This window comes from Ceratotherium simum, chromosome 21 (genome assembly GCF_057802395.1).
Source record: "Ceratotherium simum simum isolate JZ-2026a chromosome 21, ASM5780239v1, whole genome shotgun sequence".
In the NCBI taxonomy this organism is placed as follows: Eukaryota; Metazoa; Chordata; class Mammalia; order Perissodactyla; family Rhinocerotidae; genus Ceratotherium; species Ceratotherium simum.
Window position 1 is genome coordinate 23,773,059 of NC_141920.1, and position 15,702 is coordinate 23,788,760.

Genomic DNA, 15,702 nt, shown 5'->3' on the forward strand with positions numbered 1-15,702 from the left:
TCATTTATTGCATGTTAAAAAAAATGTTTCATTTCATTCTCAGCCAGCAATGCCTCCTTGCCCATTGTGTGACGTTTCACCATTTTTTTCAATTGCCTACTTCTTTTCCTCTTAAGTGGTTTTTACTTAGTGTAATTTTTACTGCTCCATGACATTATTTTGCAGTCTGAACTGAAGCTCTGGCCAAAAGTACGCGCAGCCTCACTGTGTGCTCGGGGCCAAGGCAGAGGTTCAGAGTCAGCAGCAGCTCAAACACCACGGGCGCCAAGCGTGGGCTTGTGGGCATTTTGTTCAAGTCTAAAAATTCAGAAATCACTGCCAAACTCTCTGACCAATATTTCGTTTCAATGAATTTGTCGTTTTGACCAGTGTATTTTGGGCCTAAATGTTTTTGACTAAATCAGCTGCTACTACCAGCCCATCCCCTGGTGTCATCCATGTTGGGCAGGGCTAACTTCCCTCCTGGTGTCCCTGGAAGCCCAATGCCCAGGGACAGGCACAAAGAGGAGAGGCACCAGTGGGCAAGACCAGAGGGAGGGGGCTGAGCTGGTCTAAAGCTCTCAGCCCTCTTGGGAATGGAGTCCAGACCCTGCTGCTGAATCTTGGCCCCAAACCGACCTCAGGGCTTAGAGCAGGGCTAATGAGGCCAAGGCCTGGGGCCTGATCTATTGCAGGAACATCTGTCTTATCTCCAAGGCCAGAGTCGGCATTTTGACCTTGGCCCGTTGCCTGGCAAACAGGCAGCCAACATTAAGGAGGGACCCAGTGGGAGAGAGAGGCTGGCTTAGTTGCCCCTCTCCTGCTGTAGGAATAACTCCAAGCCCACATCTTATTGTTGGTGGGCTTGTAGGGCCCAGCACGTGGATGACACAGCCGAAAGAATCAGGAAGTGAGACTATTTCTTTGGAAGGGGCATAGATAAAGACAAAGGCCTCTCCCTGTTCTGGTTTCAGAGACAGGATGAGCCCCATAGAAGCTCTGATCTTGAAGGATGCTTTGCACCCCCATCCAATCTTCAAGGCACGTTATCTACTGGCCCTGAGGCACAATGAGACTGCACATACAATCCATGTTCACCCTTGCAGCCCGGGCTTGCCTCCATGGGGGGTCACATGCCTCACTGGACGCCCCCATACCTGACATGTGCACAGAGCAGCACGCAGGACCAGACTCCCACGTGCAAAGGCATCTGCGCCCCACTCCTTCCTTATCCCCAAAGTGGAAAACTGGCAGGCCACCCAGCACATCAGCTTTTAGATGTGTTTGGCCTGTCCCACCCAGAGATGGCCCATACTATGTTTCTAAAAAGTTTGAATTAGTTGCCAACATTTAAAAACTGGTTTTTACTCTCAAATCTCTAGCTTCACTTCAACAACCAGGCCCAATTCCCACAGAGCAGTGATTGCCCAAGCTGAACAGTAACTATTTTAGATGGCGTCTGTCCTCTGCATTCACATTGGTCCCCAATGCTGCCTGTGACACTTCCCCCTCTGAAGTCAAGGGTCAGCTGCCATTGGCCACTGTGTTTGTATCACTTTCTCTTGCACTGAGTCAGCTTCCTTTGTTGATGCCATCTGCCTGGCCTCAGTAGACATCTGACTTTGCAACTGTCATCATATATGATCCAGTGTCTCCCAGGACCAGGTGCCCTCATTCTTAGCCACATGGCCAGCATGCCTTCCCCCTCTCTCCACAACCCTCACCTTGTAATGTCTTCGGTCAGCTGAGCAGGGTCAGGAGGGTAGAACTTGACTGTGAAGGCAAAATTCCAGGGGCTGCCTGAGAGGAGAAGATGGGGGAAAAATCAGAGAGGCCCTATCACCCGAGTGGGTGGCCCAGATGCACCATCCTATGGGCAATTTTTAAAAATCTTTTCATATCTATAATCTCAGGACAATCCAATCAGGGGGTCTGGAACATTATTCCCACTTGACAGCTGAGGAGACTGAGGCCCAGGTTAAGAGACTTGTAAACTAGCAGTGGATATCACCTCACGCCCGTCAGAATGGCTATAATTAACAAGACAGGAAACAACATGTGTTGGAGAGGTTGTGGAGAGAAGGGAACTCTCATACACTGCTGGTGGGAGTGCAAACTGGTGCAGCCACTATGGAAAACAGTATGGAGATTCCTCAAAAAATCAACGATAGAACTACCATATGATCCAGCTATTCCACTGTTGGGTATTTATCCAAAGAACTTGAAAACACCAATTTGCAAAGGTACATGCACCCCTGTGTTCATTGCAGCCTTATTCACGATAGCCAAGACTTGGAAGCAACCTAAGTGCCCATCAAGGGACGAATGGATAAAAAAGCTGTGGTATATATACACAATGGAATACTACTCAGCCATAAGAAACGATGAAATCCAGCCATTTGTGACAACATGGATGGACATTGAGGGCATGATGCAAAGTGAAATAAGTCAGAGGGAGAAGGTCAAATACCGTATGATTTCCTTCATTAAGTAGTAGATAATAACAACAATAAACAAACACATAGGGACAGAGATTGGATTGGTGGTTACCAGAGGCGAAGGGGGAGGGAGGAGGTTGAAAGGGAGAATTGGGTACATGTGTGTGTTGATGGGTTGTATTTAGTATTTTGGTGGTGAACATGATGTAATCTATGCAGAAATAGAGGTACAATGATGTACTCCTGAAATTTTTACAATGTTATAAACCAATGTTACTGCAATAAACAAAAAATTAAAAAAAAAAAAAAAAAAAAAGAAATTACTCTAAAAAAAAAAAATAAAATAAATAAATAAATAAATAAACTAGCAGTGGGAGGGAAGGTAGAAAGAAAGAAAACCAATGGTGCATGCTAGGCACACCGTTAATTACTTTACAAACATCGCTTCATTAAACCTCGCAACAACCCTATGAGTAAGTCCTATGATTATCCCTATTTTGCAAACGAGGACACTGAGGCCCAGGCAGTAAAGTGGCCAGGCCAAGGTCACCCAGCTAGGAAGTGGCAATGCTGGGGTTCAGACCCAGCCACCTGGCTCCAGAGCCCATGCTCCCTCCTCTACACCAAAGTCTATGCCACAGGATGTTAACGGGAAGAAAACAAGTCTAGAAAGTACCATGTTGAACAAGTTTCCTAACTTTGGACTTCTCAGAGCCCTCACTCTGCCAATGTAACCTGCAAGTCTCTAAAGGAGACATGCATTCAAGTGTTTCCAAAACTTATTTGACTTGCTGTATCCATTTTTCATAGGGCATTCTGCCAGATTAATGATCCTCAGAACACACTTCGGAAAATTCTGTCCTATATCATGTTGACTCCATCTCAGATGACAGAACTGGATTATAAACAAGACCTAAAAGGCAAATATGATGGACTAAAAGTAACAAAGGACATTTCACAGGGATAAATATTAACCTCCACATTTGGATATGAAAAATCAGTGGTACACATATAGAGGAAGGTAGAGAGAAATAAAGGCTGAGGTTTTAGGTGGAAATAAGCTCTGCAAACGAAGAGAAGGGATGCCCACTTAAGAAAGGGAGAGAGGTGGGAGGAGGGGGAAGGCAGAAAAGAGAGAGAGGAGGCCTTGATGAAAGGCTACAATCCAGAAGAACGGTCAGACCACCCCTGGGACATTTCGGGCTCCATGCTCTAGAAAGGCCTCTGACAAAGTCAGAAAGCGAGGCCCATCCAGGGCAGGGCCATGGTCATGAAGGGCTGGAGGCCATGCCATCACTACCATCCTTGTCCCTGTGGTCATCACTATCTTCACTATATAGCTGTCACGTCTCCAACACTTACTAAGCACCAATCACTTGGCTTGCTAATAACTTTATGTGCATGTATAGGAATTTAATCCTCATAATGATCCTGAGGTTGACTTTCCTTTTTGTTTTTGGTGAGGAAGATTCACCCTGAGCTACCATCTATGCCAATATTCCTCTATTTTGTATGTGGGTCTCCACATGAGTGGTGGCCACTGACAAGTGGTATAGGTCCATGCCTGGGAACTGAACCCAGGCCACCGAAGTGGAGTGTGCTGAACTTAACCACTAGGCCACGGGGCCAGCCCCTTGACTTTCCTTTTTATAGATGAAGAATCTGGGAGGTTAAGTCACTTTCCCTGGGGCACTCAGTGGTAGGGAACAGGGATCTAAACTCTGGTCATCTGAACCCAGAGCCTAGGCTCCTGACCACAGGTGACTCCTTGGAAAAAGCAGCCTCAAAGGGAAACAACCTCAGTCTCAGGAATAATAACAGAAGTGCTAATAAAAAATAATAATAAAGGCTAATACATCTGGCTGCTGCTGTGTGCAGGCACCATTCCAGGTGTTGTCCACATAATAACTCATTTAATCCTCACAACAACCCCACAGTAAGTACTATCATTACCCCCACTTTACAGATGAGGAGACAAGCACAGAACAACTAAATTACACAAGAAGTAGTGATGGATTCAGGATTCAAATCCAGGCAGTCTGGCTCCAGTGTCTGTCTGGTTAAAAGAACCATCACACCAGACTGCCTCAGGGAAGCACCTACTATATGCCAGGTACATACACGCCTCATTTAACTGTCACCACCACCTTGTGAGGCAGGAATCACTACTCCACTGGCTAAGGAGAAGCAGAAGCCCAGAGAGGTGGAGGAATTGCCCCCGCTCCCCAGTGATGGCACTAAGATTTGGGAGGAAATATACCCAATTCTGAAGCCTAGGATACAAGGACTTGTAGTGCCACCTTCAGAATGCTGAGGGCTTGTAACGAACAAAGAAAGGGGGCAAAAAATTGCACCACGGGGACCCCAGAAGGCAGAAGTAGCATGAACAGGTGGGAGTTACAGGCGTAGGGATGGTGACTGCAGCTCTACTGAAGGAGGCAGGACTGCTCCTTGATGACGTAAGGCGGCCACAAAGAGTGACTGTTCACCACACCTGGGCTGTGCTGGCTGGGGCTGTGGGGATGGGGGACCGACCCCCTGCCCTGGGGAGGGATGCTGAGGACCAATGATTCTGTTGGGCGCTTCTCTTTTCCAAGCTCCTGGTCCTTCTCAAACACTGCATACTCAGCCACTTGTATGTGTTCCAATTCTTTCAGGCATGAGAGGCAGACCTCCCAGCTGGGCTGGGACTCCTGGGGACAGACAGCCTGAAGCCCAGGCCTAGGACCCTGTTGGCCCCAGAGGAGCATGCTCTGTCTGTATGCCTGCCTCTTTGCCTCCAACTGACAGGAGCCTACAGGAAGAATTCCTCGAGCCCCCTCCTGCAGAATCAGCTGGCATCCCTGGGCCCAGCTGCCTGCTGTCATGGCAACAGGCTCCCTACAGCTTTCCAGCCTGGGGACCAGGGAGCCCAAGCACAGCCAAGGGGGAGGAGCCCTCAGTGGAGGCATCTCTGCCTCTAGGCTCCAGGTCTCCGCCTACTGCATGCCCCCTGGCCAAGGCCACCTACCTCCCCCTTCTGCCATTTGAAGGCTGCCCCACCCCTCCCAACATGCCTTTTCTCTCTGGGCCAGAAAGGACAGGTTGTTGGCCTGCTCATCTGTTTTAGTCCCAGGTCTTGAAGAGAATATAGGATGGTGTTGGGAGGCCAGGGCTCAAGACCTGGCTCAGCCAATACCTTGCTCTGTGACCTTGGGTAAATAACTGCCTCTCCCTGGGCCTCAGTCACCCATCATTAAACACAGAAGATGGTCAAGATCAGAGACAGGCCTAGCTTTCCCAACACATTAACTCTTATCAGTTGGCAGTGGCCTCTGGAGGGCTGTGTGGGCAAGGATTCTGAGCTGAGCCAAGGGTCACTGATCACTGAAGCCTACGCCAGCCCTGGACAGGAGGGTGGCTGTTTTCAGGCCATCAGTTTGTCCCCTTGTCATAGATGACTCTGCAGGTCCCTTCGAGGGCTGACATCCTGAATGCGTCTGTGATTCCTCTGCTAACCTGCTGTGTGACTCTAGACAGTCATTTCTCTTGTGCCAACCTCAGGCTCCTCATCTACAATACAAGGGTAAACAGTAATTCCCACCCTGCCTTCCCCAAGATCTACCAAGTGGGGCAAATGAACTCATGAGTCTGAATGCACTTCCCAAAGTCGTTGGAAATAGCACAACTGGGGCCCTTGTGGCCTGGAGGCCCCGCCCACCCTTCCATCACATTCCTATCACGGCAGGCCACTCACTCCGGATCTGCTTCTTGATTTCCTTGGAGGGGTCCAGCCAATTCTGCAAGAGAAGATAGAGTTCTTTAGAGGGAAGAAGGAGGAGAGGACCCGATAGGGCTAGGAGAGAGAAGCATCCTGAAATGCCCTTCAACAGCCCCTGGCAGGGAACACCCTTCTCTGGCTGAGCTGTCTGGGCCCTTTTCCTCGGGACTGGGAGGTGAGGGAATGAGGCCTGGATTCACCATAGGGCTTGGGACCCAAGGCGCTGGGGCTGGCACTGCCCTGAGGCAGCACAGAGAGCAGGTGATGCAGCTGCGGTGAGACTGGTGGGAAGGAGGAGACTCAGCCAGGAGCCTCCCAAGGGTAGGGTAGAGGCACTGGAGTGAGTGCCTCAGTCCCCCCAGGAAGCCATGCCATGGCTCTCCAGATACCCATCTGGGGGTGACTTGCAGATCCCTAAGAAAGGACTGGGTTGGGGCGGGTGGAGACAGAGAACCAAGGACGGATAGCACTGGCTGAACCTCGGGGACATGCAAACAGAAGGTGCCTAATGAAGATCTGAGGACTGATGGAAGCTGCAGGATGCAGCCAGGACTATGGGGGCCTAAGGGAAGAGGTGTCCCCCACAGCGGGCCTTCCTGCCAGCCCTGCCTCCCAGCCCAGGTACCTTCTGGCTGTCGGCATCACAGAAGGTCAGGCCAAAGTAGTCCTTCTCCAGGAGGTTGAGGTGTTCACAGACCAGGTCAAACAGCACCTGGCCTCGGCCATGTTTCTGAAGAGGAGAGCAGAGCTGCTGTGACGCTGGACACACCTTGGGGTGGGGCGGGGAGATATCCCAGGCTCCACCAGGACAACTTGAAAACCCCCAAGGGCCTTCCAGAGTCTGGAGAGGATGTCAGCACTCCTGCCACCCACCTGGCTCTGCTCTCCGAGTCCTAAGGGATCCTGGGGTGACACTAACCCCCAACTCATCAATTGCCTTCTTGCAAGCCCTGGTGGGGTCCTCCAAGACCTCAGACCTCCCTGGAGGGAGTGGAGGTGGGGGAGTGACTGATTTCTCCTTCCTCTATGGCGATTAAGAGAAGGAGGCTAACTTGAACCCAAGCAGCAGAAAACCAAGTCTAATCTTTGGGTGTGAGAGGAAGAGAAGAGCTACCTAAAATATGAGAGAAGTGGGCAGAGGAGAAGGGGAGGGCCTGGGACTCAGGGTTCCAAAGTAACTTTCCTTCCTGCCCCACCCCTTACACTAAGTCTGAGTGAAATCCAGGCAGCCAGCCTGGAATGCCCCCACTCCACCCGTGCAGCAACTGAGGTTTTATGGGGCCTAAAACCTCAGTTGGTTTATGGGCTCACGGGGCCTAACTCAGCCTCAGCTGGAAGCAGTACTGTTCGAGCCACCTTCCCCTCTCATACAACAACCATTCCCAACATTCCCATACAACAAGCCACGGTACCTCTCTGAACACCATCTGGGCCTGAGGATTCAGAAGGACAAAGCCCAGAACCTGCTGGGTACCCCAAACCCACAGGTGTGAAGATGAGCACCAATAAAGGATCACAAGGCAGGGGCAGTGTGAAGTAGTCATTACCCAAAGGGGCAGGGGCCTCCAGACACAGGGTGAGGTCCCTGCAGGTCTGGCGAGGTCACCAGGAATGGGACCAGGCCTGACTGAGGAGAACAATTTTGGGAAGCCAAAGGATTCCTGAACCTGGAGGAGTCCTTCAGAGAGAGCGGACCTAGCCTCAGCCAAACCCTCTACACTCTTCTAGGGTGGGCTGAAACAGCATCTTGGGGCCAGTGTAGGTAGGAGAGAAGGGGTAGATGATGTTCCTCTCTTTTGCCCAGGAGTAGGCAAGGTGTTTACCCTGAAACCCTTCTTATATAGAAATAAACATTTAAAAAAAAAAACCAAACCTTTAAAGAAGTGGGACCCAGTCTCCCAGGGCTCAGAAGCAAGTCACATCCCTTAAGACCAGGGCATGGGGAAGAAACAGAGGTGGCTCTTGTAACCATCAACAGTAAGGCCACCCTCTGGACTCTTCCATACATGTGGAGAGGGCCAGGAATGGTGCCGAGACTGGGGTAGAACCCCTAAGGGAGCGAGTGAGAGTTTAGAATTGGGGTGGGAGTCCTAGCCTATACAGGAAAGGAAGACGCTAAATGTGGGGCCAGCAGGGCTGACCCCAGAGAGGAGGTGTCTGCCCTGCCACCCACTGTGGAACAGGACCATGCCACAGGGTTTCTACACGGCCTGGGTGAGAGAGTCCTTCCAATGGGCTGCCTCCCTATGCCTGGGGGACACCCTTACCATGGAAGGGTGACCAAGTGACCAGTTCGTCCTGGTGCCCTGGACAGGGGGGTTCACAAGGGAGGATGCCTCTCTCCACCCAACAAATACATAAAAATGATTCTAGTTGAAACATCAGTGTCTGCTGGGTGAGATCAAAGAGCACAGTTCCTAGGCCTACCGGGCTACAGATCAGCCCTTAGGTGGTGGCTCCTTGTCAAGGTACAGCCACCCTGAGAAACCTTTTCCTGGCACCAGCCCTGTGCCTTGTCTAATTCTATTTGCAAACACAACAGCCCTCTCCGGGCCTCAGTGCCACCATCTGTACAAAGGAGGGCTGGCCAGGTCATCTCTCTGGGATGCTATGGTCAATCCAGGACTCCACGAAGAATGGATACCCTCCAGCTTGGCCCAGGTTGAGTGCACACAGAAGCCTGCCCTCTCTGAGGCCAGCCAGCCAGGACGGGGGTATACGCTGCTGGGTGCCCCTACCTCCACCTCACACTCATACTCTGAGGCATCGAGCAGAGTAACTCGGCAGACAGCACTCTTGTATTTCTTGGCAATCTTCTGGGGCGATTTCTGGGCCTTGCTGGGCGTGGTCCTCTCTGACAGGCCATCGGCCTCACCGTAGTCCTTCTCCTCCATGTCTAGGCTCTGTAGGGCCAACCAAGGGAAGAGTTTGGTCAGTGAGCTTGACACCATAGCCTTTCATCCAAATAAGATGCAATAAGGAGGGAGTTAGGGCTAAGATGGACCCCAAAATGAGAGCCACTGCCCTCCAAGACCCCCGTGGTGACCAGGGTCTACGGTGGGTGTGTATAGGAGGAAAGCCAGAGCTTCTCTGTGCAATGGGGTGGTTCATGTGAGGGGTCCACTGCTTTCCCACAGGCTCCTGCTGCCATGGGCAGCCTCTGCAGGTGGAAGCATCCCACAAAACCAAACCTGGTGGCTAGAGCTGTCCTGTCTCCCTAGAATACTGCATGAGTTATCAGGGCATCCATCTGGTCTCCTCCTTTTCGGTCTGTCACTGGATCTAGCACGAGGCTGGGAACTTGTGGACTGATCTAATGGAGGGAAGAGAGGTCAGCCCCTGTCCACTAGTCCTAACTCTGCCACTGACACCCTCAATGACCCAGGCCAAGTCCCTGCCCTCTGTGGACCTGTGTGAATTAAGGGACATGTGAATTCAATGGCTAGATGATTCTCCAAATCCCTTGTCTCTTTAGAGTGATGAATTTTGCTCTGGGGTCACACTGGGCTTGCTAAGCTAGAATGGACAGGCTCAGAAAGTAGGAAAATAAGGTTGAAAGAACACGGGTTTTCGAAATCAGATCTATATCTGACTTGTACTTCTGTCACATTCTAGCAACGTGACTTTGGATAACTCACTTCAACCTGCTGGGCCTCCATTTCTCCAAGTGTAAAATGGTGAAATTAACAGTTATCCTCTCAGATTTGGGAGAATTAAATATAAAAATGAACACAATGCCCCCAGCACACTGCTCGGCAGGTACCGGGTCAGTAATAAATCTCAGCTTCCTTCTTTCTTCCCTCCTAAGAACTGGCCCTGCAGGACTGGCTGGGCAGGAAGAGGGATGCCCACGCTCTCAGGCACACACCTGTTCAGCAGGCCGAGTGTCCTGCTGGGGCAGATGCTTCTCATTGGAGTTGGCCTCAGGGTGGCTGTGGCCTGCGGGAGTCACAGGGGTGGTCGCGGTGGCAGCGGCCTCAGGCTGCTGCGGAGCCTCCTCCTGAGCCTTCTTCACCTCAGAATCAGGGCCTGTCTCTGTTGTCATGGTGACCAGAACGCCTGCATTGGCATGAAGGAGAGCACGCACGTGACAGGGGAGAGGGGCAGCAATGGTGTGACAGAACAAAGCAAGGGGGTCAGGAAACACATGCGGAGAGAGACAGATGGAGACATGGACAAAGGGCCACAGAGAAAAGGAAGGAGGGAGGGAGGGAGAGACAGAGGAAGTGGGGATGGGGAGAGAGTCATGAGAAGTGAGGGGTTAGTGGTAGCAGCCGAGGTCACAGGCCCCCTCCCACCCTTGTGTCCATAGAGCTCCTCAGAGACTCCAATCTCTTGGCCCAGGTCTGGAATCAGGCCCTTCTCAGGGACAATGAGAGTCTCCCCAGGGAGGCTCACTCTGCCAAGAGCACAAGGGACAGTCAGTGACCACCTCCAGGCAGGACCTCGGCCAGGCTGTCACTCCAACACAGCACGTGGCACACAGTAGCCTCTCAATGAACGTTGGATAAACTGAACTCAACCAAAAGAGTGCCAGGCTCCAGGCCCTCTCAGCACTGATTTTGGGCAAGGCTCTTCATGTCCCAAGCCTTAATAATTCCTGCCCCGCTGACTTCACAGGGATGTTGTCAGGATGGATCCAGAGGGAAAAGACAGGAAGGCACTCTTAAAAAATGCATAGCTCTGATGACGTAAAAGTCAGGAGAATTGGGCTCAGGCCCTGGGTCTGCCACATATGGGGCAGTCACTTCATCTCACTAGGACTCATCCAAAAAGCGAAAGACTTAGAGAAATTATGTCTGGGACAGGCTATTCTTATCGTTTTCCCCTTGGAGCAGGAAATGAGATTTCAGAGAATCAAGGACCTATTGCCCAGCTATTCTGCTGAAATAAGTAAACTGCAAAGAGAGAAAAGAAGAGAGAATGGCATGGTCCCATTTTATACTAAAAAAAATAAAACAATAACCTCAATAACACATCTCTGTGTTTGTGCACACATGGTAAAAGATCTGAAAGGGTACGCACCAAACTGTTAAGAGAGGTTAATAATTCAGAAGTGGATAAAGGAAAAGGAGAGCTCCACGGGGTAAGATGGGGAACTTCATTTTTTACTTTATACACTTTAGAATTACTTGTATTTTAAATACACATATATATTTTTTAACCTACAAGTTGGGTTTTTTTAAGAGTGCAAAAGCAGACATTTCTGACCTTAATCAGTGGATCCTCAAAAAAAAAAGGTTTGGAGCTAAAACCCGGAGAACAGGAAAATGGGCAGGAACCCTAACCCCTGAATCTAGAGCCTTCCTCCAGATCCATCATATTAAATGAGAAAGATCCAGACTAGACCTGGCAGGTCCCTCCCTGACCCCATACACCTTAGGAGGCCTCTGATGGGCAGACTGACAGACAGACACTGGATCCACCTAGGCTATGCCCATGCTCCAAGCCCCTGCCCACACTCCCTTTTTATTCTTCAGTTTCCCTCCCTGCATTCCAGTGGGTACCAGCCTGGCCCAAAGCAAAGGGCACTGGAAAGAATGTCAGGGATGCCCCACTCAGCCACATGAGAGCTCTAGGGCCCCAGACAGGTCATGAGCATCCTCAATCTCCAGAGTGGATAATGAGTGGAATGCTTTGTAAGCTGGAGCCAGTAGCACAAGTGAGAGAGTTTGCTGTTACTGATGCTGCTGTTTAGAAGTAAGACGAGGAGGAAGGGAAGGCCTTGGTCCACACTGCCTCATCCCCACTCAGAAATGCTTGCCACTCACGTCATTACCCTGGGCTTTACGGGTTAACTTAAAGCCGTAGTTAAATAAAGGCTCTCTGTCGCTTAAGAGACACTAAGTGCCGACTCTAGGCCCGGACACAAAGCAACAAGAGCTGCTCCGGGGGAGCTCACAGCCTCGTGGACTCAAACTGAGACCTGTCTGCCTGGCTCTGGATCTCTTCTAAGCCTGCACTGGAGGATATCAGCCATTACGCTAGACAAGGCCTATAGGGAAGAATCCTTAAAATAAATGCCTACTTAATTTTGCTTCAAAAAAAAAAAAGAATCCACAGACTAATCTGTATGTTTTCTGCTGTGAGAAGCAGGATCCACATGACCCTCACAGGCCCAGGAAGCCCAGAGGCTCTGGCGCATCTACTCCTCCCCTCGGCTTCAGTCTGGTTTCAGCCCATAATCTCTGAACCTTCCCCACGCCTGTGTCTTCTTGGAAACAGCCTGGAGAGTAATCTTAAATAAATATCACAGTCTTCTGCTGCCAGGGTCTCCAGCAGAGCCTGCTGGCGGTGAATGCCTGGTGCTAGCAGAACCACAGATGAGAGGAGCTGAAGTCTTCTGAGATGATTCAATCTCTTCTTTCACAGGTGAGACCCAGGGAGCAAAAGAGACTTGAGCAACAGTCATTTCCTCAGACAGGTTTTCCCTGGTCCCTCCCACCCATTCTCCTTTCCATCCAGCCTCCTGACTCCCCAGATCCCAGCTCTGGGGCCATTATTCTTTCCACTGCACTTTGCTGCCTCAAGCAAACCTCCACAGAATCTCCTAGAAGGAGAAAGCACTCAGGCCCAGGCTGGAAGCCAAGGAGGTGGCATGGGTCACCAGTGAACCCCATGGTCAGGGGCTGGTTAGATAAATGATGGCTCATCTACTCTAGAGAGTAAAAAAAGATGATATAAAAAATCATGGAAAATATCTGAGTGAAAAAGCATGATATACAACAGTTTGTATAGACTGATCTTATTTTTTTTTTTTTTTTTTTTTTTAAAGGAACCTATTTTTTTTTTTTTAAAGATTTTATTTATTCATTTTTTTTCCCCCCAAAGCCCCAGCAGATAGTTGTATGTCATAGGTTCACATCCTTCTAGTTGCTGTACGTGGGACTCGGCCTCGCGCTGGACGGAGAAGTGGTGCCTTGGGGCACGCCCGGGATCCGAACCCGGGCCGCCAGCATCAGAGCGCGCGCACTTAACCGCCAAGCCACGGAGCCGGCCCTAGACTGATCTTATTTTGATGAAGACACACAGATATAGAAAATTCAGCAAAGTATTAACTATGATCGATTTGAGATGGCGGGAGTACAGATTATTTTTCTTCTATTTGTTGAACTGTAGTTCTCAATTTTTCTACTATACTTGGAGATTTCTTGAATGAGTAAAAAAAATTAGAAGTTAAAAAGTAAATTTTTCCAACGCACACGGCTTGTTATGACAGGATGAGAAAGAGATAAATAAAATCTGTTTAAACTTAAAAAAAATTTTATGAATTAAAAAGAAAAATAACATTACTTTTTAAACCCATGATGAGATCCTTCTTTATTTCACAAGTCCAGAGATAACGGTGTGGTTCTCTCACTGGGCCACAAAAAGCGATCCAAGAAACTGGCCTTGGCTTCTGCCACACTCAGTCACAGGGACACAGTTCTGCCCAGGTCCAGGTCAGCATGGACTGAGGAAGCCCGCTGGGCAGCCAGACTGGCCGGGCACCGTAGGAGACCTGAGGGGGGCATGTGCTGGTTCCTGTGGAGCTCACTCCAACATGGGAGGATGACGCTCACACAGGAAATAGTTAAACACTGGGCAGCATGTGACTCAGATTTGCCAGTGTACATTTCAGCCTCTAGAAGAGTCTGGGGACCCGGCGATTGGGAACATGGCTTGGAGGGCCCAAAGAAGGCTTAGAGGGTAGAGAGCAGACGACGAGATGGAGTAGGTTTTGGGAAAAGTGAGAATCTAGACAGGAGATGGCAGGGAGGGCATTTGGGCTGAGTCAGCACATAGCCAAACGCCCAGAGATGGGAACAAGCAGGGCTATGCAGAGGACAGACAGGAGGCCTTGACATCCTGACACCCCGGAACGAGAAGCCTATGAAGGTGAGGATGGACAGGGTGGGGCTGTGGAGAAGTGAAGGAGCCAGGAGTGATGCAGAGTCAGAGTGAGAGTCAGAGTGTCACTCTGCTGGAAAGGGCAAGACTCCCGTCAGTGAGCACTGCTGGGGGCCAGGCCCAGGGTCAGGGACTTCACATACTGTCATCTCACGGACCCCTCAGAGGGCAGCGGGGCCAGAGGCAGACCTAGCTCAGGCAGACTTAGACTCAAAGCCTGGCTCATCACTAGCTTGCTCTGTGACCTTGGGCAAATGACTTCACTTCCCTGAGCCTCAAGTGGCCTCATCTATAAAACGGATCTTCTCCTCCCTCCCTCTCAGGGTAGTGATGCAGATTCAGAAAAATAATGTAGACAGAGCATTTAGCATGGTATGCACCCAATAAAACAACCCTGAGAGGGTCTACAATTACAAGCAGGAATAGGAAGCCGTAGTGGGGAGTGGTCTGAGAATCAGGAGTTCAGAAGTGCTGCCCAGAACGGATGGAGAAAGAGATGTTCTAAGAGACAGAGGCCAGCAAGGCCAGACTGATGACACTAACATATGAAAACCCAAATGCACAGGATTAGAAAAGAGAAAGGTCAGCCAGAGAAGTAAACGCTGACGGTGCCCGCGCCAGCCTTATCTGGAGGAGAGGGGCCCTGTGAGGCCCAGCACGCTCGCCTGACCAGGTCCGGGGCTAGCCCAGCAGGCTGTCAGCATCTGATGCTCATCAACACTGCAACCACCGCTGGGTCCCCTGGCTCACCCTACAGGAGCACTAAGCAGTCTTCACACGCTGTGGCTTTCCATATGGGTGGCCTGCCGGGAGAGAGTGCAATATCCACTTGGCATGTAGTTGTACCACTCATTAAAAATGAATCAACTGGTTTATACATCAGGCCCTTCAACCAGGGTTAGGATGAATCAGCATCTCTGAATCCAGTAACCTGGATTTGTTCTTTTTCTCCATCCCCACAGCCACTGCCCAGGTCCAAGCCACTCGCAACTCATGCCTGTGTGGCTGCCCCAGCCTCCTCTATGGACTCACTGTGGCCACTTGGACCCTCCCAGGGTTTATTCTCCACAGATCAGCCACAGGGATCTTTTCAAAACTCCAGTTGGATGCCCTCTTTAAAACCTCCAGTGACTTTCCATCAAAATAAAACACAAACTCCTTATCAAAGCTACAGGTCCCTGCATATGGCCCCTGCATCAGCTCCTACCACTGCCCGTTCCCTACTGCCACCATTGCTGTGAGCCTGTCACACTGGCTTTCTGTCTGCTCCTCAACCACACCAGGCTTGCCCCTGCTTGGGGCTTTGCCGTTAATGGTCCCTCTGTGTGGACAGTGGGCTCATCCCGTCTCTTGGCATGGCAGCTCTCACCCTTCAGATCTCAAGCTATGTGCTCCTTGACCACTCTGTCTAAGGTGGGTCCCTCCCATTATTTTTTTGTTACAGTATGCTGGTTTTTTGTTTTTGGTGTTACTTCGTTTTTACCATTTTAACCATTTTTAAGTGTAACAATTCAGAAGCATTAATTATATTCACAATGTTATACCACAATCACCACTATCTATTTCCAAAATTTTTCATCACCTCAAACAGAAACTCTACCCACTAAACAAGTATGCTGGGGCTTGGGGTTTTTT

At 50.2% G+C, this 15,702-nt stretch overlaps 1 protein-coding gene across 12 annotated transcripts in view; it reads right to left on the minus strand.

Annotated features, from left to right (window-relative positions):
- EPB41L1 (erythrocyte membrane protein band 4.1 like 1) overlaps positions 1-15,702 on the minus strand; it is a 119,077-nt gene that overhangs the window by 42,451 nt on the left and 60,924 nt on the right. For 11 of the 12 annotated variants that reach the window (XM_087445333.1, XM_087445327.1, XM_087445326.1 and 8 more), the window contains 5 exons: positions 10,046-10,236; positions 8,916-9,080; positions 6,803-6,907; positions 6,154-6,196; positions 1,704-1,779 (listed from right to left, as the gene is read on the minus strand). In XM_087445333.1, the coding sequence (XP_087301459.1) occupies positions 1,704-1,779; positions 6,154-6,196; positions 6,803-6,907; positions 8,916-9,080; positions 10,046-10,222 (566 nt within the window). In that variant the 5' untranslated portion in view covers positions 10,223-10,236. Of the gene's footprint in view, positions 1-1,703; positions 1,780-6,153; positions 6,197-6,802; positions 6,908-8,915; positions 9,081-9,368; positions 9,491-10,045; positions 10,237-15,702 lie in introns of those variants that run through there. The other variant, XM_087445331.1, reaches the window with a different exon arrangement.